Source organism: Gadus chalcogrammus, chromosome 4 (genome assembly GCF_026213295.1).
Source record: "Gadus chalcogrammus isolate NIFS_2021 chromosome 4, NIFS_Gcha_1.0, whole genome shotgun sequence".
Lineage (NCBI taxonomy): Eukaryota > Metazoa > Chordata > Actinopteri > Gadiformes > Gadidae > Gadus > Gadus chalcogrammus.
Window position 1 is genome coordinate 26,269,478 of NC_079415.1, and position 26,876 is coordinate 26,296,353.

At 48.4% G+C, this 26,876-nt stretch overlaps 1 protein-coding gene across 1 annotated transcript; it reads left to right on the plus strand.

Moving 5' to 3' along the window:
- Positions 1-3,782: 3,782 nt before the first annotated feature.
- zeb2b (zinc finger E-box binding homeobox 2b) lies at positions 3,783-25,685 on the plus strand (the record flags this gene model as incomplete). The annotated part of the gene is made up of 8 exons (XM_056588373.1): positions 3,783-4,089; positions 10,015-10,083; positions 12,569-12,760; positions 14,900-15,114; positions 18,864-18,972; positions 19,543-21,569; positions 23,026-23,206; positions 24,973-25,685. Coding segments are annotated over 8 exons (3,813 nt in total), but the record flags the coding sequence as incomplete, so codon positions are not given.
- Between the last annotated feature and the right edge of the window lie 1,191 nt (positions 25,686-26,876).

Here is a 26,876-nt window from a genome sequence, read left to right on the forward strand (position 1 = left end):
GACTGGGTTGTGTGAGACGGCCTAGAATTAGGTTTCTCGAAGCGCGCGGGGAGGGGGGAGGGGGTTGGGACGGGGGGCTGGTGGAGGAATAAACGAGGGGAAGGGGACCCCTGTCAAAAGATGGCACGTCAACAATGGGGTCTTTCTTCATTTTAATACCAGACGTTTTGATGTGACAAGTTCCCCCCCGTTGTGGCTCGGTTTTTATTTAACCCTCTCGATCAGACACACACATACACACACACACACACACACACACACACACACACACACACACACACACACACACACACACACACACACACACACACACACAAACACACACACACACGTGGCACGGGTAGTGTACTTGAACATGGAACGGAGGCAAGTCCCGCGGTGATGAGGGCCAAGGGTTGGATGTTGTTTGCGGTGCCCAGTACATTTTACAGCTGCACTGCTCCACCTCCGCGACTCCCCACTCTCTCTGCCCGCTTTCTCTATCCCTCCCTCTCTCTCTCTCTCTCTCTCTCTCTCTCTCTCTCTCTCTCTCTCTCTCTCTCCCTCCCTCCCCTCCCTCCCCCCCTCTCTCCCCCTCATCCCCAACCCCCTCTCTCCCTCTCTCTCTCTATCTCCACTGTTTATTCACACAGAACAAAACCATACTTCCAACAAAACAGTTGAGAAGTTGCCTTTATTCTAAGTGCGAAAGTGAAAACACAACTGCGTTCGGTCTGCGGTCAGCCCTCACCTACCCACTGCTGTAACGTGACAGTGACAGAGAATTCCGGCGCTCACAGAGACTCTCCCCAGCATTCCTCTAACCATTCTGAGGCCCTCCAGTTCTCCATCACGGTACGTTTAGTGCCGGGGCCAATTTACCCTGTGATGGCTCCACAATGCATAGTGTGATTAATTTTCAGTGTGTGTGTGTGTGTGTGTGTGTGTGTGTGTGTGTGTGTGTGTGTGTGTGTGTGTGTCCCCTTCTCTATGTAATCCAAAGTATTTTTTCTTTATTGCCGTTGGAGGCGAGCAGGAGGGAGCGTCTAGCCGCGGCTGTGTGTGTGTGTCGCAACATAAAGACACTTCCTCAGACCCCTGCTTGAGTGGGGAAGAATGAGGGCCTTTTAAAGCCTGCTGCTGCTTGAGCAGACCCCCCGGACCCCCCCCCCCCTTATTAACCACCCCCGGACCCCCGTCCCTCATGGAAGCTGGAGCCCCCAGATCAGGGTCACGGAGTCGGCTTGATCGTTTCTCAAAGCCCCCCCCCCCCGCTAATCTTTTGTTCGGCCAGACTGTGTGAGCCCCACTTCAACCACCGCTACCACCTCCACCTCCACCCACACAGAATGTACCGTGTGTACTGTGAAAGTCAACAGCGGGCCGCTCTCAAAAGGGTCCGTCTCTGGAAATACAGTGGAAACACATACTAAGAATCCTACATCAATTGTAGTTTTACAACATGCAATACATACAAAACGTAGGAAAGAGTGGAGCAAGTCCAAGTTTTAGATACGTTTCTTTGCTCTATAAAAACCATAACACTACCACATTACATGAAGCGCTGCTAATGTGTGCACTGTTTTAATGAAAATAGCAGGAGGATGAATTTACAATAGGAAAAAGGCAGTATAAACTAAAAGGGGTTGTTTTATCCATCATTTCTTAGGGAAGACATTGATGCAATATGTCACAGTTACAAAACACACTCAAATACACATACAAATACACACACACACACACACACACACACACACACACACAAAACACACACACACACTCACACTCTCACAGAGAAACCCATTTAGACATACACATTGGCACACTGTCAGGGTGTGCCTGTAATTATGTTGCGGCGGATGGTGGTGTATTATTGCTAGATTATACCTGCAATAACAATTATCATTATGAATACCGTATAAACATATGATTAAACACAAGGCTGTGCTGATACCTGTGGATGTCAGGGGCCTCGCTGTACGTCCGGTACGACCGGGGCCCGCGCACTGCTCAGCACTGAGCGAGTGAGTCTGGACTTGCCTGAACCGTTTGCGGTCACACCTCCTGAAGAGGTTTTGTTTCCGCCGTCAATTGGTATTCTGAGCAGGTCACCCATCACCCCCCCTCCCTCCTCCCCTGTTCCTTTCACTACACCACCCTGCAAACCCCCTTTCCTCAACCCCCCTACCCACCCACCCACCCACCCACCCACAACCTGCCAAACCCCCTCCCCTCCCTTGTTTGCAAACCCCCCCGCGTTTGCATTTTAATTTGCACCTGTTGTGCCGGTGCCACCAGAAGGCAAGTGGGGACGAGTCGATGGCAGTGGCACATTCACCGGGTGGTTATTCAGAGAGGACCAACTTTAGCTACGTGTGATATGGCTGTACGATGTCTCGAATGAACCCCCCCCCCCCCCGTGGATTGCCATTCTTTCTTAACACTGACTGACTTATGTGTGGTTATATACCATGTTTGCAATTAGATGTTAAAACTACAAGCGGGAATTTATTTTGCGATTCAAAATGAACGTCAATATATACGACCAAATATGGCAAAAAAAAAGATGAGGACTTCTAATGCTGCGTTTTTGACAAACAAGCCGCCGTTTGTGTTAGCGTCCGTCAGGGCGGCTCCCCTTGATTGGCTGTTACCGCACGGCGCTCACACAGAAGCAGCCAATGAGGTGTGCCCTCTTTTATGTCATACGACAACAGCACCGGCCTGGGGCTAATGGCGGAATACCTCCAATTATTATTTACCCATAGCCTCCTCTGGGCCAGGATTTGTGTGGCGGGTGAGCCGTCCCTGAGAATCTGTCAGCGGTGGTGGCGACTAATTCACACACGAGCCACCTTTGATTGAGTTCATAGCCCTTATTTACAGGCTGGCTATTTTGGGAAAAGCTGTGTGTGGATTATGTGAGCGTCGTGGCACTGCACGCGACGTGCTGGGAAGTTCTATTTAGAAATGTTATTTTTTTATTTGTGTGTGTATTTGTGTGTGTTTTCGTGTTTGCGTGTGCTTGTTCAAAGCTTTTTCATATTCATACACGCGCGCATCGGCGAGCATACACAATTTCCAAAGGCTTTTCGAGTGTGGTGTACCCAAAAACGCACCCTCCCCCCTTCCCCCAACCCCCGCCCCCCAGTACAGTAGGTTAATCCGCCGGCCTGTGCGTCGTGACATTTGTAACATTATATCCGCTATGCGAAGTATCTTAAACGCGCAGGCCATTCTCCTGCACCCCTACAAAGCCTTCATGAAAAGGCGTCGGCAGCATGTGAGGGGCCGGGACGGGGAGAAACGACTCCATTAGTCCGTTTAGTCTATTCTGGCTCACATCTCGTAGACAGCTGCCCCACCGCTGGGGTGAGCGAGGCGCGGATGTGAGCCTCGGATGCTCTAATTGGGGTGGAACCGCCAAAACGAAAAACGGCCAGCCACAGCCGCCGCCGCCGCCATTGATGGCGGGCAGAGGCTCGGACTGACCTTTTAATCTAGGACTATGTTTCCGAAAAAAAGATGACAAAATTCTAATCCACTGCCTCACTTCTGCGTCGTCTTTAAGTTTAGTTTAAATAATTGACCCATGGCTCTGAACTTTGATCAACTTCATGTTTATTTTAACTGGCCGGCATGAGAGACTTTCATTCTGACGTGTGCTGCTGTTCTGGATTTTGGGGAAGCAGGCGTTTGCTTGGTAGAAGAGGACTCATTTACTTCTGATACAGCTACATGTCGAACACAGAAGGCAAACAGCAACAAACGCTCAAACTGAATCCTGATCGTTCCGGTTCTAACCACAATTTGCATCCTTCTTCTCTTTTTGTTATCTCCCTTCAGCGCTGAACTTCGAGAACATGGTGGAGACAGGCTCCGAGACGGAGGAGGAGGACAAGCTGGCTGTGGAGGTGGAGGAGGATGCCTTGCTCAACGGCACGGGCAGCCCGGCCAGCCTCACCCACCCTGACGCCTCGCCGGAGGCCGAGAGCAGCGGCTCGCACACAAAGGAGGAAGAGGAGGACGACGAAGACGAGATGAGGGACAGCGGCGTTGAGCACATCTGGCAGGACAGCGACATGCTGAGCGCCTCCGTGGATGGCACAGGTCAGAGGTCACATTCAAAAATCTGCATGACGTCATCGTCTCGCCGGGGTTTTGGGGTGGGGAGCATCTCGCAGTCACTGGACCGGGCGGTCAAATGTATTATTATTGGTATTACCTGTAATATTATTATTCACACTTCTACCCCGCTTGAGGGATGGGTCATTTTCACGTCTTTGAAACACAGGAAAAACATGTCTGAACCAATCTCGTTTGTAGTGTGATCGTCGTTTTAGTAGCGCATGTCAGCGGACTTCCGTGTTCAGAAATGAAAGACCTCGACGTCAGCAGGCTCCTCATAAACCGATGGAGAATAAATAGTTGACAGAGAGAATGACGCACACGCATGCGCACGCGCACGTGCACACACACACACATACCTCGACCCCAACCCCAACCCCAACCCCTTGCTCCATCCTGGGCCGGCGAGGACGTTACCGTTGACAACGATGAGTCTCAACCTCGCTTCTGTCGCTCTCTCCGTACGGTCGGATAGGCACTGATGCCCACCCTATACCCCCCACCAACCCACCCACCCAACCCCACTCCCAGTCATGGATGCTCGCAAGATAAATACTTTTAATTAGGGGGGGGGCAGGGACATAATCATTAAAAGAAAGCCAGACTGGTTGCGGAAAGTCATTAACAATCTTAAATGAAATTTTTATTTTTATGATAGCCATTTACATGTGTAATAAGAGCCGATGATTCTCGGTAGGCCCGCGTGACAGGAACAGAGTACGGGGAGAAGTCATGTACGACAGCCGTGTTTAAATGAGCACCCGGGCCGCGGCTATTCATTCCTTCTAATGAACTCGCTGTGCACGGCAGCAGAGAAAGAAGAAAAAAAAAAGACGGGGACGGCGTTCAGCGCTCACCGTTTTTTTTATTTTAATACCGGAGGAAAATCGCTCATTTATTTAAGGGGGGGGGGAAGAAACAGAGTGAGAGTGAGAGAGAGAGAGGAATAAAATAGCGGATATCAACATTTATTCACCTAAATAACATTTCTTGTTGAGCTGTAAAAAGAATTAAAGAAGTGGATTTTTTTCGGCGATGGGAGGGGGTGGGTAAATAAATCAAGATAAAGGATAAACAAGCTGTCGTTACATACGGTAATTGTTTATTTGATAAAGACCTGCGGTGCCATAATGTCTGTAATTCAGCGATGTTGCAATTCACTGATAATATGCTTCCCCTGTGATGAAGTGTCGGCTGGATTTTGCAGAGCAGGTTGAGTTCATTAGCGCGCCGCCGAGTCGCTCCCGAACCTCCGCGTGCCGTGTTCCTCGTTCTCCCCCTCCTCCTCTCTTTTGTTCTTCCTCTCTTTCTGTATCTCTCTCTTCACCCCTTTCTTCCTGTTTCTTTCTTGGTCATCCTTAAAAAATGTTTTGCTCTCTGCATCTTTCTTTCTTTCTCTCTCTCTCTCTTCCTTCTTCATTCGGACATTGTTTGTGTTCTCTCTCTCTCTCTCTCTCTCTCTCTCTCTCTCTCTCTCTCTCTCTCCCGCTCTCTCTCTCTCTCTCTCTCTCTCTCTCTCTCTCTCTCTCTCTCTCTCTCTCACTCTCTCTCCCTCCGATGTTATCCCCTTGCCTCCCTCTCCTCTGCGGTGCCTCTGAGTCTACATTCATACCTCAGCAGCACATAGCTGCACTGTGAGATAGTGAGAACTACCCCCCCTCCCCACACACATACACACACACACACACACACACGCACGCACGCACGCACGCACGCACGCACGCACGCACGCACGCACGCACGCACGCACGCACGCACGCACGCACACACACACACACACACACACACACACACACACACACACACACACACACACACACACACACACACACACACACACCCTCCCAACCCTCCCAACCCCTCCAAATCAACAGCCATGCCAGGACATTTTAGAAACATAAGGAAGAAACTTTCTTGTGAAGACGTTCAAGTTCACGAAACATTCAGCAAACTCCGGGAACTTTTTTTTAAAAAGGTTTAACCCACTGTCATTTTTTTTTTATTGACGTTGATGAATTCTGTGTTTCACACAACATGACAAAACAACAGAAGGAATGATTAAAGTAATCGTATAAATTATTATACAAATCAACCGAAACACAGAAATCCGAAAATAAAATAAAATACCACAAAACACAGAAAAAACACAATTCACGCTAAGTACCACAACACTGTGAACACAATGAAGGGAGTGTTGGTCTGTCATTAGGACTCAGGAAAGGAAGGGAAGGCAGAGGCAAAGTGAGTGTTTTCCAGACAGTCCAACAATCTCTTGTTGTGTGTTATGCTGTCGTCGTTGACATTCCTTCGTCCCACGCCGGAGCAGGAAGCCCTACGCTGGAACGCATGACATCATCGCTCACATAAATCTCCCACGCCACGCTCCCATTGGCTCCCGTTGGTGGTTCAACCGCAGTGCTCCCATTGGTTCCCGAGGTTTACTGTTGATGAAGGCAGGGTCGTACCTGTGTAAATGTAATGCTAAAGAAAATGTAGCAGGACATTTAAAAGAAAACATTAGAACGCTGGAACTCTGAGGAATTACTCGTCAACAACGTTTGAGAGAATACCATATTGCTTTTGGGTACTTCACGTACCGACAGTAAAAACCCATGTAAATACTCTGCCAAATTTGAACTGAGCGTTATGTTAAGAAATGCTTTCAATATATATACACACACTGTTGAGTTCACATGGACACATGGTAAAACCAATTAGTATTAGAATATACTAAACCTAAAATCTCTCTCCATTGCCCTGGCCACTTCAGGACTTAGAGCGATTAAAATAACCGATGACACTTGTGCGAGCACTTATCTCTGCATGCTCGCTGTTGACATTGAAAGGGTTAAAACACCAGACATTCCCTTCATAGAATTCCCCCGCTAACGTCATTAACACCAGAGCTCTTCCCCTTAACCAGAACTTCAACTTTGACCTAGAATTGAATGTCTTGTCCACGAGAATAGAAACAGCTACCAAGCCCAGAGCTAACATGGGTTCAATCGAGATGTTGCGCTGGAAAGATTGTCCATGTTAAGTAGAGGAGGATCCATGCCTACCTCATACGGGGGGAAGATTCCCATTCCTGAGTAATAATAGATAACCGGATTGTTCCGAGTTAAACACCGGCCTCTGAATCCGCAGCAACATTTCCATTAAAGGATACATATGATGGTGTTTTCCCAACAAGAAAACATAATATTTGAGTTCCAGAAAACATGTTTTTGAAGCTGTTTGCTGGAAATAGCTTTTAGGAAAAAGTCTTGCCGCTATTCCACTCTGTTTCAATCCGTTCACAATGCGCTGTTTCTGGTGTCTGTAACTTTAATGCAAATGAGCTGCTGCCCGTTGACCAATGAGCTGTCAGACTGAACCAGAGCATGGAGGAGAAGGGATTGTTGCCAATGCAGACTCTTATATCTATATAATATAATATAATATAATAATAACAATAATAATAATAATAATAATAATAATTATATATAATTATTTATGGGTTTCAATATTATATCTAATATCACGGCCAAAAGCTATGTGCGCCTCGGATGATATTATGAATCATAAAGACTGTGTCTGACGTCTCTGGTACCTCCACAACAAGTAAAGACTCGTAGTGGGGGTTATCTCGGCCATTGTTGAGAAGAATTGGGGGAAAAGAACTTTGGCATTTGACTCTCTGAAGTTCATTAACCTGGGCTGGGCTGCCGGACAGCTGCCGAGCTCCCGCGCCGGAGCTGCCGGACTGCCGCCGGGCCCCCCGCACCGGAGCTGCCGGAATGTTGCCGAGCTCCCCCCGCTGGACCTGCCAGCTGCGGCGGTAGTTCAGCTCCCGGAGTACACCGCCGGAGCTGCCGGACTGCTGCCGAAGCTTTGGCGGCGGCCGGACGGCTTTGACGGTGGCCGGACTGCCGCCGAAGCTTCGACAGCAGTCCGGCGGGGGGTAGCTCGGCGGCAGTCCGGCATCTCAGCTCCGGGAGTACACTGCCTTTCTCCTCCATGTCTCCTCCTTAAGACTGCCACCGAGGCTTTGGCGGCAGTCCGGCAGCTCGGGCGGGGGGAGCTTGGCGGCCGAGTTCCCCCCGACGGTGCTGCTCGTCCGCCGGTCCAAAAAATCGTAGCTATGCTCTGATTGGAGGGGAGTGGGGAAGTGGGAGGTAATATTCAAATGTGGCCCCTTCCCTTGAGGAGGGGGAGCCGAAACTGACACACTCGTTTGGTAACTATAGGCTTGGTACTTTCAGAAATGCATATCTCACTGGTAAAAGTGTTGTTTTCATAATATGTCCCCTTTAAGCAAAAGTCAACATTTTGAGTCACACACACACACACACACACACACACAGACACACTCACACACACACACAGACACACACACACACACACACACACACACACACACACACACACACACACACACACGGACGGACGGACGGCCGTCCGTCCGTCTGTCCGTGTGTGTGTGTGTGTGTGTGTGTGTGTGTGTGAGTGTGTCTGTGTGTGTGTGTGTCTGTGTGTGTCTGTGTGTGTGACTCAACACACTTCTTTCAGACCACAACGCTTTGAGTTCTCGGAAACGTTGCTCAGTTTAATTTTTTATCTTTTATTCATTTATTTATTTGACTCTGTTTTATGCAGGGAGAGGGGCGGGGGGCAGGCAGGAGCTATGGCCGATCCTTAAGTGATTGTCTCGCCCCACACACTCTGGGGGACATCTTTTACAGAGTGTGTTTACGAGCTTCCCCGGCCCAGTCGAGTCCCTGCTGTCCCCTTTAGAGCAACCTTCACCTATGCCAGCATCGGATGCATAGACCCTCCGTCTTGGCATCCCCCGGACCCCGCCGTGCCCATAACCTTGATTGGCAGTAAGAGGAATGGACAGTCCTCTGTGTAAACTGTTGGTTTTAAAAAGGAGAGGAAGTAGAGGTTCATCCTCAACGCGTGGGGTTCACAGGCGACACACGGCAAGGAGCATAGAAAGTAAAGTGTTAGCAAGTGTCTGGGGTGTTTGGAAACTATTAATTTCAAAACGTATGTTTCTGCATCCTCGAAACTATGGTTATTCAAATGAACAAATGAACAATAATACAGATCCAACCTGGCCTAAACTAGTAAAAAATTTGAATTTAAAAGACCACCCGACTCATCAATGCCTCTCCTAGCTTTGGATTTACATTCCCTGTGTGGATAAAATGTCTCATGTCTTTGCTTTTGTATTTTTTAAACTAGGAAGGATCCGGACAATGCCCGAGACGTTCTGTATTCGTTATGCTAGCATCAGAAACGTTAACACCAAGGACCCTGCTGTTGAGTGCTTGTTCATAACCCTAGGCCACACGGCGTGTGTATGTAGAGAAGGCTTGTAGCTCGATTAAACCGGGCACCATGTCGGCCCCCGGGTGGCTCTTGGGAAGGGTTGGACACTAGGTGCTTCATCTTATATTCACTTCGGATCTTGTTAGTGGAACCACGGCGTCCCGAGTTTTGCTATTCCCTGTTGGCCACCATCCACCAACCACCACAACCACCCCCTACCCAAATCATCCCCACCCACACAGACACACATTCCCGCTCCCCACCGCCTACTCCCCTCCACCACCTTCCCCTACCTACCACGTGTTGTCACGTTGAAAGGTAAATAAATGGCTGTCTGGCGGAGACGATAGCATTCATTAGCGGGCGGCGAGAGACAAAGACGGCGCAGCGCGCGCCTTATGCACAGCGGTTCGCCTGAATGCCTCTCGCGGCGAAGACTCGTTCCAAAAGGCTTGTCCTTGTTGTTTTTTTTGTTTATTATTCAAACAACTCCAGCGCCCGGACTAAACCTCTCTCTCTCTCTCTCTCTCTCTCTCTCTCTCTCTCTCTCTCTCTCTCTCTCTCTCTCTCTCTCTCTCTCTCTTTGTACAGATGAGATGAAAGATGATTTTGATACACTGGGGCCCGATGCCACTCTGCACTCAGTTGGAAACGGTCTAGGTGAGTACATGTGTACGCTCGAGACTCGAATGCTTCAAATGTCTTCTCTAAACTGGGTTTTATTAGTTCACAACATCCCTGTTGCGATACACTCTTTCTTCTTGTTACCGCACACTGTGTCTTTCTTTGTGTGTGTGTGTGTGTGTGTGTGTGTGTGTTTGTGTCTCTGTACTCGCAAATGCATTAAATATGAAGTCATTTCGGGGAGGTGCACAGGTGTCTGTGATTACGTGGCGACGTGTAACCACAACACGGGTACGAAGTGATTCGCTCGCCCTCATCGCCCAGAGAGCGAACAAGCAAGATTGTGTTCCCGCTGCTGCTGCCCATGTGTTCTTTTCTTCCGGAACTTTCTTTGGCGGGAAAAACCTGCACAGCACAGAAACACTTAACCTGTGATTTTATTTAGACACGTACACAGTTTCCAGCACATTCAAGGCCTGACACCACCGGCACAATTTCAATATGCCAATACGGCCAAGTCGCAACACCTTAACAAATAGTTGAAGTGTTGAAATCACATTCAACACTCGCATATAAAGAGGCACTTTTATCCTGCTAGGAAAGAAGACAAAAGTGTTGGTTTGGGAAAAGTACGATAGATTTGTCTGAATACAGATTTTTGGAAACTCAATCTGTACGAGTGTATCGTTTAGCATTAACATAAACCGTCAAACCCTTATGTTCGGCAAGTGACAGTTGCGTCTTCCCTTCATAACTCCACCACTCCATGACTGATGTTGTAAACACCGTCACATCATGGCGTTGAGATGTCGAAAAAACCTCCAGAACGAGTCCTTCTAATGAGAGGCCCGTAAACTACGCTATCACGGCGATCAAAAAGGATTCCAGCATTGGCACCAATGACATTTCCCTGCCATTTTTTGACAACCAAATATCCACTACCTTGACCTTTCACAAATTGGACGCCAAAGCCATCACGAGGCCAAACAAATCAGTGTTTAAGCATCACCTTGGCTCGCCGTCTAAAAGGCCCCTAATTAAAAGTAGCAAACTGCGCGCACGCCAGAGTTTGATGGAGCGGAGCTTGTTTTGGCTCTGACGCCGCCACTGCTTCCATAGTATAATAGTTCTCTCTCTCTCTCTCTCTCTCTCTCTCTCTCTCTCTCTCTCTCTCTCTCTCTCTCTCTCCCCCCCCGGAACCTATGCAGGATGAGAAAACTGTGTGTGTGGGTAGCTTTGAAAGTCCATCCCCCCCCACCCCCCACCTCCACCATCCCCCTTGACTAATGAAGCTTGCTGATTTGGGTTCGCCCCGGTTTGTTTCTGCAGCACGCTATCTCCTCCTTGCAGCTTAGAGAGCCCCCCCCCCCTCTCTCTCTCTTCCACCCCCCACCCCCCCCCCAGCCCTCTCCATCCCTCCCACCCGTCGAAGAGAAGGGACTGTAAAATAAATAGAGAAAACACATTGTGTGGCCTCAGCAGTTTGGCTAGCTTAAGACGCATCCTGAGCCGCTATGGGTTTTAGCCTTCTCCGTTTTTCTTTTTTCTTTTCCTTCTCCTCTCTTGCTATTTTTTTCTTTTTTTTTGTGCGTGTGCGTGGTGTGTTGTGCTGTGTGTTGTGGTTTGGCCCGGGTAATCTGTACAACACAGAATCAACAAAAGCTGAAGTCTCTTGATTGACCTTATATGTGAAAGTCAATACAAAGAGCCCTGACTGCTCGGCTGCTGATTAAGCCTGGCTTGTTCCTGTGTGTGTGTGTGTGTGTGTGTGTGTGTGTGTGTGTGTGTGTGTGTGTGTGTGTGTGTGTGTGTGTGTGTGTGTGTGTGTGTGTGTGTGTGTGTCCTTGTTTATACACTTGTTTGTTTTATCTTTAATATAAATTGACAAAAGGCAGGCGCCATCTTGATCCCCATCATAAATTTCACACCATATCAAGTTAATTGGGTCATTTAAATGTATTTCTTCACAGAACTGTTTAATAGACAGCAGTATTGTATAAAGCCTTAAGCTGTACATACAATGAAGGCATTTCTAGACTAAGGTAAAGCAAAGAGTGAAGCCTGACAATGAAAACACCTTTTGTGTGTCTTTCTGTAAAGATGTTTCTCTGGTTGTCTAATTCCTATGCTTTCTGCCCTCTTTCCTCCCCTTCTCTGCCTTCATCCTTCTCCGTAATTCCTACATTTCACTCTCATTTTCTCTCCCCTGCCTCCCCCTTTCCGTTGCAAACACTGTCCACTGAATCTTTCTCTTACCCCTCCCTTTCCTCCTCCCCCCTACCACCTCCACCACCTTGCTCATCCAACACCACCCCCTCCCCCCTCCACAACACCCTTCCTCCTCCAACTCCACCACCTCCCTCTCCTCTACCTCAACCCCAACCCCTACCACTTCCTCCACCTCCTCCTCCTCCTCCTCCACCCCAAACCCCTACCCCCACCACTACCACCACCACTACCATTCTCCTCCTCCACCACCACCTTCCTCTTCCTCCTCCTCTTCCGCCATCCCCTCCTCCAGCCAAGAGTGTGGACTGCACCTCGGAGTTCGAGGAGTACTTCTCCAAGAGGAAGATGGCCAGCGACAGCGAGAGCCACGTGGTCAGCATCGCCGAGTACCTCCAGCGCGGGGACACCGCCATCATCTACCCGGAGGCCCCTGAGGAGCTGTCCCGCCTGGGCACGCCAGAGGCCAACGGCCCCGAGGAGAACGGTATGCTTGTCCTTTTAAGATCGCATCGACGGTCAGGGAGGATCAGCCAATTCATAAAAATCGTATTTAGACGTAAAAAAACCGCAAGAACCAAAAAAGATCATGTGTACACCATGCAATTTGTGTATGTGGGTGGTATTAACGATAGCGGGGATGAAAAATGAAGGAGTTTGGATCGGTGTTGTCTTTGTAACAACACCGTGATCCTAAGCTGGTGTGATTTGTGTAGAGTGCATAAGAATTATAGTCTGGCTGTTGCCAGACCAAGTTCTATCGTAGATTGCACGTTGGTCTGGGCAAGCTGCTGTCATTTTTTTCAGCACAAGAGGCTAATTCTCAGCCTAACTGTACGCGATTGGCTGCTTGCCGTCGTTTCCCTGTTGTCATTGTGTTAAACCAGCCAATAGCGCGCCAACGGGGAAAAGCCAGCATCGTGATTTCCTCCCGCAAAAACGTATCGGAAGCAAAAAGAAATGTATTGCTCTCCGCACCCAAGCTGAGATTGCCGGCAGAATGGGCTAGGCTACCCAGTCTATAAAATTTATCCTGTGTGATTCTTCCGTTGCCCTCCTTCCCCTTCCCCTGGGTATTGAGGTGGGATCAGGTATCAGCCTCTGTGCTTTGGGTTATTTTACTGGCTTGATAAGTGATCCGGGAGATTTATGGAGGAAATTTTACAAATCCTAAATCTAAGCAGAACCTTTTGACGTTTTGTTTGATGAAACATCGCTGGGACAAGGCTGGACCGTAAGGGATCCAGAGGGTGCATTTGTGGAAGGTTTGTGCACCATCATCCCCCTACCCCTCTTACTACCTCCTCCTACCCCCAGCACCCCGCCCCCCCCCCCCGATCTCCCCATTTAAATCCAACCAATCCTTGGGTCAAGTGCAGCTCTCACTTAGGTTTAGCGTGTGACCTCTCAGATGTCCACGTTGGGGAAATCACTGAGATCTTGGCTTTGACTTTCTCACGCGCTAAGGTCAAAGAAAATAAAACTAACAGGGCAGGGGGATAGGTGGGGAGGGGGGAAGGGGGGCAATGGCAGAATCAGCAGTGGTGTCTTGACACGAGCCAGCAGCTGCCGTCCTCACGCTTTCCACTGGAGATCTGGGTGTCTACCTACATAGACAGGAGCAACAGCTGGGCAGGAGTCTGAAACCAGATAGGGCACCTCTGAGGATGTCTGGTGTGTGTGTGTGTGTGTGTGTGTGTGTGTGTGTGTGTGTGTGTGTGTGTGTGTGTGTGTGTGTGTGTGTGTGTGTGTATGTACGTAATAGGAGGGGTGTCCAGTGGGGGAGGGGGAGGTTTGGGGCAATGTTGGAACAAAGCCACAAAAATGATGTCAGTAGAAATGGTCGTGAAAAAAGGGGGCAGCTAAAAGCAATTAGGAAAGTATGGCAAAGTGTGTGTGTGTGTGTGTGTGTGTGGGTGTGGGTGTGGGTGTGTGTGTGTGTGTGTGTGTGTGTGTGTGTGTGTGTGTGTGTGTGTGTGTTTGTGTGTGTGTGTGTGTTCTGGCATGGGCATGTGTGTTTAAGCGGGGGGAGGATTCATGTGTTAGCCACTGTGCGCAATTATCTGTCTGTATATCTGCCCGTCTGGACGAGTCCAACTCCAGTCTCTGTTAAGGCACGGTGTCAGTCATGTGACAGAATGCGTCTTTACGAGCCCGTACAAGTCAGTGCATGAACTGCATGTCAAGGAGGGCAGGGGGGAGCGAGACAGAGGGGGAATGATGGAGTGAGTGATGGATGGAGGATGACTAGTGAGTGAAGGGAGGTAACAGTGGAGGCAGATTATCTACGGATGTTTAACTTTTAAATGCTATGTTTAATGTTAGGATTGTGGTTAGAAAAAACCTATCCAGGGACGTGCATTACAAACGAAGGGCGGCAAATCCCACAATGCAATGCTTCGGAGAAATGATAGAACGTGTCGATGTGTCTGTATGTGTACCTTTGCAAATACACAGTACTCCCTAGCAAACTTACTAACAAACTCGCTAACATCGCACAAGGTCACTTAAGTATGGTTAAAGTCCATTGGGGCAAAAGTGTAGCCCTTTACTTGATAGTGACCTGGACATGCTAGCCCACTAGCCCCTATTGATTTTCTGCCTTTCACTCCCCCCCCCCCTGCAGACCTCCCGCCCGGGACGCCGGACGCCTTCGCCCAGCTGCTGACCTGCCCCTACTGCGACCGGGGCTACAAGAGGCTGACATCCCTCAAGGAGCACATCAAGTACCGCCACGAGAAGAACGAGGAGAACTTTGCCTGCCCACTGTGCAACTACACCTTCGCCTACCGCACACAGCTGGAGCGCCACATGGCCACGCACAAGCCCGCCCGAGACCAGGTGAGCGTCTTTTCTCCTTTTCTCCTCGCAATCCATGTCCACTTTTTTGTTAAAATTGCAGCGCGGTTCACTGAATTTGTTGACGATCTTGTAGGCAGAACTCGAAAAATGTTATTCTGACGGATCCATGTGAATATTTTGAGGAACGACGTAGGATGGTGAAGCAAAATGGAGATTCTGGAAGGTTATGGGGCAAGGTGAGCCCGCTTCCCCAGACCAGATGTATAATACTGGGTTCTGTGCCCAGAAACGTCCTCAGTGTAACATGGCGAGAGTGAGCTGACTTTGGCCCTCTGTTCAACTTCTCTTGCCTCTATTATGGGCTGTGTTCCCCGGGGGGGGGGGGGGGGGGGGGTTCTTTTTGATTGCCAATCATTATTAATACTTCATGCCATTTTAAAGATGTAGAACCTGTAATGGTAATAACTTTGATAGGGGCCCTAAATGGCTTTTTGATGGCCTTGTTGATATGATATCTCCCAGCCTCCAGGTATTTTCCAATTTGGAGATCTTTTAATTTTGTATATACACCACCCCTCTACACTTGATGCATTGCAATATACAGGGGAAGTTGTTTACTGATCAAAATGGATACTGAAACATTTGGAAAATATTTGCAAAAATATAACCTTAAGAATTTGTTATTATAAAACATTAAGGGGGGGGGGGGGGGTGGCACATGTAATTTCATACTTACACATTCAATATACAAATATATCCACTTGATACCGCCATGAATCATGTTGATTTCTTTTTTGATGTAAAAGCAGGATCCTGCATGTGTAACCTGGCAACCTCAGCCTTAGACATTAGTGTGTGTGTATCTGAGCATTAGTGGAAGACACCCCACCATTCTCCCAACTGAGATCCTATTGACTCCCAGTTGGGGGTTGAAGAAAAGCTATTCCATCACAAATCGCTTGATTTATCTTTGTCCCGTTTAGAAACCGAAAAAAACGAGAACGCTACCAGATAATTGATTCTTCGAGTACATCATTGAACTAGAGAGAGCTGAGATCAGGTTCCTCCCCCCCTCTCCCCCTCTTCCCCTCCTGGTCTTTTAATGGGACTCCTGGTGAAGAGAGAGAGAGAGAGAGAGAGAGAGAGAGAGAGAGAGAGAGAGAGAGAGAGAGAGAGAGAGAGAGAGAGAGCAAGAAAGAGAGGGAGATATTGACAGTGTGAGTGAGTGAGTGAGTGAGTGAGTGATTTTGTGGGTGAATGAGAGAGAGGGGGATCGACAGAGAGGTAGAGCGAGAGTGTGAGTGAGTGAGTAAGTGAGAGAGAGAGAAAGAGAGAGAGCTGTGGGTGTGTGTGTGTGTGTGTGTGTGTTTGTGTGTTTGTGTGTGTGTGTGTGTGTGTGTGTGTGTGTGTGTGTGTGTGTGTGTGTGTGTGTGTGTGTGTGTGTATTTGCCATCAGTAGGCCTCACTCTCACCTGATCTGCCAGCTGGGTCTAAACGTGAGCAGATGGGCCGGCCTGGTGAGCCAAGGTCCCAGTGCTCGTATTACGGCTGTCGGGCGGAGGGGCCCTCGCCGGTCTAAAGACGCGGCGCCGCAGACACAGGCCCACCTAACAGCCTGTTTGCACAAATTGGGTTAGAGCAAACTACACATTCATGCAAATGCTGAGCATCTATCTTTCTATTCTGGCGGACTGTCTTTCTATCGACACAGCTATCGCCCTCTCTCTCTTTTACTCTATCTTTCCAATCCCTATTTATCCGCTCTCTCCTCTCTCTCTCTCTTACCCTCTCTCTCTCTCTTCCACCCTCTCTCTCTCTCTCTCTCTCTCTCTCTCTCTCTCTCTCTCTCTCTCTCCCCTCACTCTCCCCCCTCTCTCCCTCTCTCTCTCTCTCTCTCTCTCTCTCTCTCTCTCTCCTCTCTCTCTCCTCTCACTCTCTCTCTCTCTCTCTCTCTCTCTCTCTCTCTCTCTCTCTCTCTCTCTCTCTCTCTCTCCCTCTCACTCTCTCTCTCTATAAATCTATCCATCTTTCTATATCCATCAATGCTTTATCTTATATCAGGTGATACACACACCCGCTCAGACTACAGAACTTTGAAAGCGTCAAACTGTCACATCCCCATGTTATTTAAAAGACATTTGCTTTAGGCCGTATCGCCACGTCTCTCTCTCTCCACCCCTCTGTCTAATGAACAGCGTGTGTTTGGAGGCGGCGACACAAAGGGGAATACGCTGATCATGTTGTCTTCATAGCAGGCTAACCACGCGCCGCCGCACCACTGTTCTGTCTCCTCTGTTTACCATTACTCCTCCCATTAAGTCCAATATGACTCATTAGAGGTCATCCATATTCATTTACAATATCCCCGCTCCCCCGCCTAGCGTTCCCGCAGTAGCACGCGGTAGCACGCTGCCACCGCAGCGCTACGAGGAAGGTGTATTAAGGGAGACTGGGTAAGCACATGAACACCAGAGTTGGTACCCCCAGACCTGTCGTTGGTGTTTTAGGCCAGACAGCGATCTGTACTTTAGGGGGGGTCTTAGGGGACGGGATGGGGGGTGCTGGATGGATGGGTGCTTGGGTCGGATTGGGTTTTGGGGGGTTGGGGGTCAGAGTTGTCTGGAGGGTGTGTGTGGGTGAAAAGGGGTTTAGGAAAGGGGGGTGTTGAGGTGGTGTTGGTGGGGGCGTCAGCAGCTGTTAGTGTTTGTTTATGGGACTCGGCTATATCGGAGCAGTGTAGTCCCTCTTTGGACCTGCTTTTCTTTTTCCTGTGGCATGGGGGGGGAGGGGTTGTATGGGGGGCTCCTCTTGCTTGATCTCTGTTGGTTAGGGGGGGGTCCGTCTGAACAATTCTTTGCCAGTGCCCTGCTTGCTGCCATCTGTCTCCCCAGGAATGTGGGGAGAGGCAGCAACACACCCCGCTATTTCATTACCGGGGATGTGTGTCTAAACACCATCCCATAACACACGTCCTGTTATTTTGGTCACAATCGTTTAATTATTTGACCTGCAAACAAACTATTCAATGTTTCTCCTTGGCCTAATCTCCAAATGCACATAAACTGTGAATTACCGCAGTTGCGGTCATTTGTTTTTGTACTTTTGTACAAGCCGAAAGCCCTTTGTTTGATGAGCAGTCGTGATTAACTGTCACTGATGTGTACCTTCTGAAGAAGGGAATTGATGCACTGGCACGTGTGTCCTCTTTTCGGTATCCTAATACATTTCTTAAAGAGATATTCGTGGGCTCAATCCCAAAAATCCCAATTAAGACATTCGAGGAACGCTAAATAATTCCGCCTAGCTGGTCCAGGTATGCAGCCGCAGAGGCAGGGAGAGCCCACGCCTGGTTATGCATATCTCTGGGATGATTAGACACCAAATGAATGGAGAAAATGCTTTTTGATCAGATTGCTTGTTCTAATGAAGGAGAAACACTGTGGAAAAGAAAACACAGAAGCACAACCGCGCAACACACGCTTTTCATGTATTCAATTTTCTTGCGCTGCCAAATTCTAAAGGCAGGCATTCTCCGGTGGAGACGCCAGGAAATTAAAAGGTATGTGATTCTCTCTGATATCACTGCCACTCCCGCCGTCAACCGACGGGAGGTACGGAGGTCCGCCGAGGAGGAAGCCAAGATGCCTCTTCTTTGACGCCGGCCGCCATTTGGCTTGTCTTGTGTTGTGACACCGAGCGATTGTGATTATTTACCAAATTCTTTACCCCTGTGGCGTTGTGGTACATGTCTTAATGTGAATCTTTATTTTTTTCCTTGTCCCTTTCAGCACCAACTGCTCAACCAAGGGGCTGGCAACCGCAAGTTCAAATGCACAGAGTGTGGCAAGGCCTTCAAGTACAAACACCATCTGAAGGAACACCTCCGGATTCATAGCGGTGGGTGGGGCAGGGATTGGGGAAGGGAGGGGGGGTGGAGGGGTGTTATGAATATTCATAGCCTTGATTTAAGAGCACCATGAACTTCACAGCATCTACAAGGAAAAAAAGATGTGGCTTTATTTCTCACCCGTGCTCCCGATAATGGATAATTAGGTTTATTATATTAGCACTGACTTTAATTGCCGTGAGCATGGGGTTATATTTCTGATGTTATTGCAGTGACGTATAATACATTAATATATATATTGATATTATATACTGACACACAGAGTGAAAAAAGGACATCTGCTATTCTATATTGAAACATGTATATCAAAGCATAGATATAATGTTTGAATGGCAATTATAAAGGGTAAAGTTCCTTCCCTTTTAGATCCAAACATGCTATTCTCATTATAAGAATAGGAATAATCATGCTGAACAACAAATATGGAGAGAGAGGCAGATTTAATTATGTTTTTCTATATTTATGTTATTATTGTATTATAATTTTTTCTCAAGGTCTCAAGGTCTTAAACAGTGTGTTTATTGCATGCCATCTGACTTCTTTCCTCTTCCCCAATTCAGGCGAAAAACCCTATGAATGCCCCAACTGCAAGAAGAGGTTCTCTCACTCCGGCTCCTACAGCTCCCACATCAGCAGCAAGAAGTGCATCGGTCTGATAGCGGTCAACGGCAGGATGCGCAACAACATGAAAACAGGCTCTTCCCCGACCTCCACCTCCTCCTCACCCACCAACACTGCCATCACCCAACTCCGGCAGAAGCTGGAGAACTGCAAGCCCCTGAGCCTCCAGGACCACAACAACCACCTGAGCATCAAGACGGAGCCGATCGACTTCAACGACTACAAGCTGATGATGGCCGCCCACGGCTTCGGCGGTCCGGGCTCCTTTATGAACGGAGGGGGCATGGGAGGGGGTAACAGCCCGGTTGGGATGCATCACAACTCGACGGCTCAGAGCCCCCTGCAGCACCTGGGCATGGGCGGACTGGAGTCGCAGCTCCTGGGCTACCCGGGTTCCCTGGGGAATAACCTGAACGAGGTGCAGAGGGTCCTGCAGATCGTGGACAACACTGTGTGCCGGCAGAAGATGGACTGCAAGCCCGAGGAGCTGTCTAAGCTGAAGGCCTACATGAAGGAGTTGGGCTCGCAGATCGAGGAGCAGAAACAGGGCCTGCTGTCACCCGGGTGCCCCCCGGTGGGTCTGCCGGTGGTCAACCACAACGGAGCCACCAAAAGCATCATCGACTACACATTAGAGAAAGTGAACGAAGCCAAAGCTTGCCTCCAGAGCTTGACCACAGACTCAAAGAGACAGATCAGTAATATCAAGCGAGAGAAGTCCAACCAGATGCTTGAAGGCGGCATGGAGGAGAAAATGCAGGAAAATAATATGTTTACACCCTTCACTTGCCAATACTGCAAAGAAACCTTCCCCGGTCCGATACCGTTACATCAACACGAACGTTATCTTTGTAAAATGAACGAGGAAATCAAGGCGGTCCTGCAACCTAGCGAGAACCTGATGATCACCAAGCCCGTGATGTTCATGGAGAAGAACGGCCACCTACTGTCGTCCATGTTGTCCGAGAAGGCCCTGAACGGTCCCATCAACCCGTACAAGGACCACATGTCTGTGCTGAAGGCGTACTTTGCCATGAACATGGAGCCAAACTCCGAAGAGCTGCTCAAGATATCCATCGCGGTCGGGCTCCCTCTGGAATTTGTCAAGGAGTGGTTCGACCAGCGTAAAATGTATCAGTATGGCAGCACGAGGGCCGCGCCGCTAGAACACCGAAACAACTCGGACATGCAGGTGGGAGTAAACAACCACCAGACAATGCCAAAGGACTCCATGGTAGCCAGGTCACCGCTGTCGCTGGTTAAACCGGACGACCGCATCACGTCCCCCTCGTACGGGGAGCATCACAACAACAACAACAACTGTGACAACGCACTTAGACACTTGAGAAATGGCCACCAGTTCATCAACAGTGCCAAACCCATGGGGGAGAAACGGGGCCACTCTCGCAGCAACACTCCCTCCCCACTGAACCTGTCCTCGGCCTCCTCCAAAAACTCTCACAGCAGCTCCTACACTCCAAACAGCCTGACTTCAGAGGATCTGCAGGCCGAGCCGTTGGATCTGTCCCTGCCCAGGCTGATGAAGGAGCCTAAGCATGCACTGACGGCCCGGAGCAGACCCAAAGTGAACAGCATCACCATGGACCACAACAGCCTCCCATCTCCTCCGCAGCACTTCCAGGAGCCCTTGAACCTGGCTTATCTGAAGAAGGACTTCTCGGGCTCCACCAACAACAACGTCAGTCTGGAAAAGAGCACTAGCCCCATTTTCGGCATGAACCCCTTCGCCGCAAAGCCCATGTACACATCGCTGCCACCCCAGAGCACTTTCCCTCAGGCCACGTTCATGCCCCCCATGCAGGCAGGCATACCAGGTCTCCGGCATTACCCGGGCATGGAACAAATGGGATTCTTACCGCACATGGCCTACACTTACACAACGGGGGCAACGACGTTCGCAGAGATGCAGCAGAGGAGGAAATACCAGCGAAAACCAGGTTTCCAGGTAAATGATCCACCTGTGGTTAGAGAGGAAATTAGAAAAAGAAGCCTGGGGGGGGCAGAGTCTGAATGCGTTTTGAACTCATTGTGACTCTAATTAAAAACTTTGTGCCGTGTGTGGAGAATGTAAAAAAAAATAAAAGGGAAATACTCACGCACCTACCTGAGGTGCACTCAGCCAGCGAAAGGCATGGAGGTAAACAGCTGCGCCACGCGCTCGGAGGGAGTGTGCCCGCAAAGTGAGGCATCATTAGCGACGTCAGGGTGTAAATTGGGTATTTCAGAGGTTATGATGTGCAGATGTAGTTGGTGCCAGACTCCACTGTGAATTGTGCTGGCTTCCGCAGAGCATGGAATACATGATTGCTTCCCGACTATTAGTCTATTAGAGGAGTCATTATTCGGGGCGTTGTTTCAAGCGCACGTGTCTGAGCCCGTGATATTTGGTTATTAAATATGGCGGAATGGCCATTGTAAAAATGACAAAGGTGAGCCCAGGAGCAGTCTCGGTTCTCAACTTTAAAGGAGCGCCGCTAAAATGAGCTTCCACACACAGATTAATAATGCACAATGTCTCAATGTTCATTACCGCCGCACGCTGAAGGCTGTTGAACACCATTTCGATAAAAAAAGAATGCATAGATTAATATATATATATACACATATATATATATATGTACTCAGAATGTTTCAGATTCTAAGTTATTAAATTAGGTGTTCAAAGAATACAGCTATGGGCATTTAGTTTGAACTGATTTCCAAGAGATAGTGGTCCATTCTTAAAACACAGTGCAGTGCCCTCTTCAGAATCACCGCAGGGCCCTGCTCAGGCCGCCCTCATTATCCTAATCTGGGGTGGCTCTCTATAATGGCCATTAGGTGTGCACTCTTGATTGTTATCTCTATTCTACGTCTGTAATTTCATGAAGCGGTCACGGTGCCTTCTCTTGTTCTGAAGCCCCTGATGTTCTCATTGTTAAATTATCATTATCAAATCAAGGTTATGAATGTGCCATTAATCACCCATTCTCTTCAATTACCGGATGGAAGAGGAGAACCCAAACTAGATCTAATTGAAGGCCATTACGTGTTTTAGAACTGATAGTGGGTTCGCTTGGTCGTGTCTCGTTCGAGGACCTAGTCTTCATGAGCCACGTCATTTAGGAACATGTCGAGATGATAATTGTACAAAACTGTAAAAGTGACCTTTATCCACTTTTAAACACACAGTCTGTCTCAAGTTTTATTTATACAGACGTAACTACATTCGTATTTGTAAAGAAACGTTTTTGGCTCACTTATTTAACCCAACATCCTTTTTAAATGTCACACAGACAAAGCCACATGTACATGTATAAAAATTCACAGAGACCTAACACAGACGATACAAGTGTTAACAATCCTCTCCCCTTTTCTTTTTCTTTCCTTCTTCCTTTGTGTTTTTGTTTCCGTGTGCGCAGGGGGACATGCTCGACGGACCGCCCGATTACTTGTCCGGCCTTGAGGACATGACAGACCCTGACTCCTGTCTGTCACGGAAGAAGATGAAGAAGACTGAAAGTGGTATGTACGCGTGTGACTTGTGCGACAAAACATTCCAGAAGAGCAGTTCCCTTCTAAGACACAAATATGAACACACAGGTATATACTGTTCTAGCCCATTACTTTACAACCCCCCTTCCGTCTCCCCCTTTCTCCCCAAATGTATTCCTTTGGTATTGCTTTTTCATTTATCCCTTTTTTTATTCTTGCTTGTTGTTTCTAATCCCTCCCCTGTATTTGAATAATATCCCTTTGATTTTGTTAACCTATCCCTCCCTCCTGTGTTTCCGCCTCTTCTGTGTTGCGATTAAGCTGTATGTTCCCCCGATTACCTAACATGTCGCTTTCTCGACAGGGATGTGAATGTCTTTTTTTAAATTACAACCCCCCCCCACAAAAGATTTATCCACTTCTAAATCATTTGTGAATCAACTGTGACTTTTCCAGTATTTCCTTAATGTATGCAAAAAGAACGCAGACATTCCTTACCGTAAACGGATAATTCACGCCAGGCGTACGGCGGCGAACGCAGCCCTGTGTCAGTACTCAATCTCGTTGCGCAGCGTAAAGCGCTTTATTATCTGAAAAGGCTCGCATCAATTCACCTAGACGTGCGCGGCCAGTAAAAAGGCCATAATGTCTTTATCGCGGCCCATTATTGGCCATAGATCTCATCAGTGGCATAACATCTCTGAAGCGTCTGTACACCGACTAGCTCGAGGCGCTTTCATTACTCGGATCGTACCCAGATTAGCCAGAGATTATTTTTTAAACAGATTGCATCATATTGATTTATATTGTATGCATCTCTATTTTATATTTGTATTTATAACATCTACACAGCGTGTAATCTGCGGCATCACGGCTGGTTGTAGTATATAGTAGTATCGTGGTAAATAGACCAAGGTGCACTGCTTTGAGGGTATGGAGGTTATAGGCATCATTTTTAAAACATCCCAGCCCTCATGATAACAATGACAAAATGTGAATATCTTCAATATCTGTGTACTGAGAGTTACTTTGTACCGGATGGAGAGAGATTTGTTCGATTGACCTTTTGAAATATTTTTCCTTTTAATTTACCCAGTCTTGTGTGGAGGGCTCCCTCTGCACCACGCTATTGGTCAATATGACAGCTTAATAAAATGTACTGTTTTAAAGTAGTGTTATTACCACATTCTCAGTCGTTTTTACCAGCCAGAGGCATTAATGGAATAGCAATATCACAGTCGAAAGTAAAAATTTCTCCACACTTCCAAGTCTGCCCCTTTGTCCTCCAAGGCGTCTGATGGGGGTACACACCAAAACAGTCAAAAATAATACTAATAATCATAATAATAATTGAAAAAATAGTCAGCCACCATGAACTTGAATACTTTTCAAAGATAAGCAAGGAGCCGCACGCTCCCCCCCCGCCCCCCGCGCCCGCCCCCTCCGTTTCACCATGGACTGTGTTTGATTAATTTCATTCTTGTTTGTTTGCTGTTGCACCAGTTCATTTGTGTTGCATTTCACCAGTGTAGAACCCGAGGCCCAGTGCCTCTGTTTCCTCCCGTCTTAAACCCGGGGAAGGAATTTCCATAATATACACCCAATAAATGCGGGGACACTCTTCCACCACTCCCCTCTCGTCGCAATTTCAATAAACAAATAAACTTAAGTCTCAAGTCCGAGCAAGCCTTCCATCACCGCTGAAAGGCTCCTCTTTTTGTGTTGCATCCCACCCATCCGACTTTTCCCCCTAACCTTATACCTCTTTTTCTGTTTTTGCCTGAACCATGTTAACCAAAATATGATCCCCTTGCTGCAAACGACACACCTCTCATCTCTCTCTCCTTTTTGTGTCTCTTCCGTCCCTCCTGCAGGCAAGCGACCACACCAGTGTCAGATCTGCAAGAAAGCCTTCAAACACAAGCACCATCTCATCGAGCACTCGCGCCTGCACTCGGGGGAGAAGCCCTACCAGTGCGACAAGTGCGGCAAGCGCTTCTCCCACTCGGGCTCGTACTCGCAGCACATGAACCACCGCTACTCCTACTGTAAGCGGGAGGCGGAGGAGCGGGAGGCGGCCGAGAGGGAGGCCCGCGACAAGGGTCACCTGGAGCCGACTGAGATGCTGATGAACCGGGCCTACCTCCAGGGGCTGACCCCGCAGGGCCTGACCCCGCAGGGCCTGACCCCGCAGGGCATGACCCCGCAGGGGATGACCGCACAGGGGTACCCTGACCTGGGGGAGCGCCAGGCCATGCTGAGGCACGAGGGCCTGAACGGAGGAGGGGGAGGAGGTGGAGGAGGAGGTGGTGGAGGATTAGGATTAGGAGGCGGAGGAGTAGTGATCAGAGACGGACGCAAGGATGTGGACGGAACGTATGAGCGGATGAAGATGATCGGCCGGAGGGAGGTGGAGTTTGGCGAGGAGGAGGAGGAAGAGGAGGAGAGGAAGAGCATGGACACGGATCGGGACACGCTGAGGGACGAGGAGGAGAACGGCGAGCACTCCATGGACGACAGCTCACTTGACGGCAAGACGGAAACTAAGTCGGACCGCGAGGACGCCATGATGGAGGACGGCATGTAAACATCGAGAGAACCCCCCCCCCATCCGTGATACCCCTGCCCACGACCGCAACCCTCACAGCCCCCCCAAAATCCTGTCCCCGGGGCAGGACATCATGTCGGATTCACCCGATGTCACTCGCTCGGTTTTTAAAATGCGCGGCCCTGTTTTTTGCGTACGCCGTCAACATGCACGTGCCTGATGCTTCCGGGAAGCGTTCTCCGTCAAAAAAAAAATGAAGAAGAACATTCATGATACGTGATTCCCCTTGATGAAAGACATAAAAGACCCCAAAGTTCATTGTGGACTTGTGGATTAATGGAGGGGGGGGGGGGGGGGGGGGGTAGCGGGGTAGAGGGGGTTGAACGTGGGGTTTCGGAAGGTGATCTGAAGGATTTGCGGAGGGTTTTGTGAATGAGATGCATTATGCAAACGGCAGGAGAAATAATGAACAAACAAATAGATTTAGACAATTGTACAGTACTAAGGCCTACAGTTATTTGTGGTGCTAACTTTTTGAAGGATAGCCCCCCCCCCTCAATTCCTGCCCCTCCCTCGTAACCCACAGTGTTCTATAGTATTTATAGCACAACTAGTGACTTGTACAAATTGCACTCCACTTCTATAATCACAAATAAAAATAATAAAAACTATTGCCTATGTATATATTTATACAGTGTCGGGGAAAAACAGCAGTGGTGACGGCCACTACAGTCCTTCAATATTAACTTTGGTTTTCACTCTCTGTGTTTGTCTTCAGTTTGTGTTTTTTATTTTTTTTGCCATATTGTGAATCGCCAGTCCTCACTACAAATACTATAAATGAAGGATTTAAAACATATGAAGACATGAAAGAGCTTAACAAATACTTAAACATTTTTCAAAGATAATTATGTTGCAAAGAGGACTTTCATTTTAAGGGAAATATCCAGTTTACGGACTGCAGTAATATGGGGGTGGGGGGAATGACATAAAGGACAAAGCCTTTGTAAGGTTGTTTTTTTTTAAGAGAAAGAAAGAAAAAAGAAGCCTTATATGCAAACCTTTTAACCTGTGTTTTCTGCAAGTGCCACCCTCGTATTGTGTAAAAGGACTCTTACTTTTTCCCTCACCAGCTTCAGTATTTATAATGGTTCCTCCATTGGTCTGTGAAGCACTCATGTCAGTATTGGAAACAGGCAGCAGTTCAATAGTTTACATTATGTTGTGCAA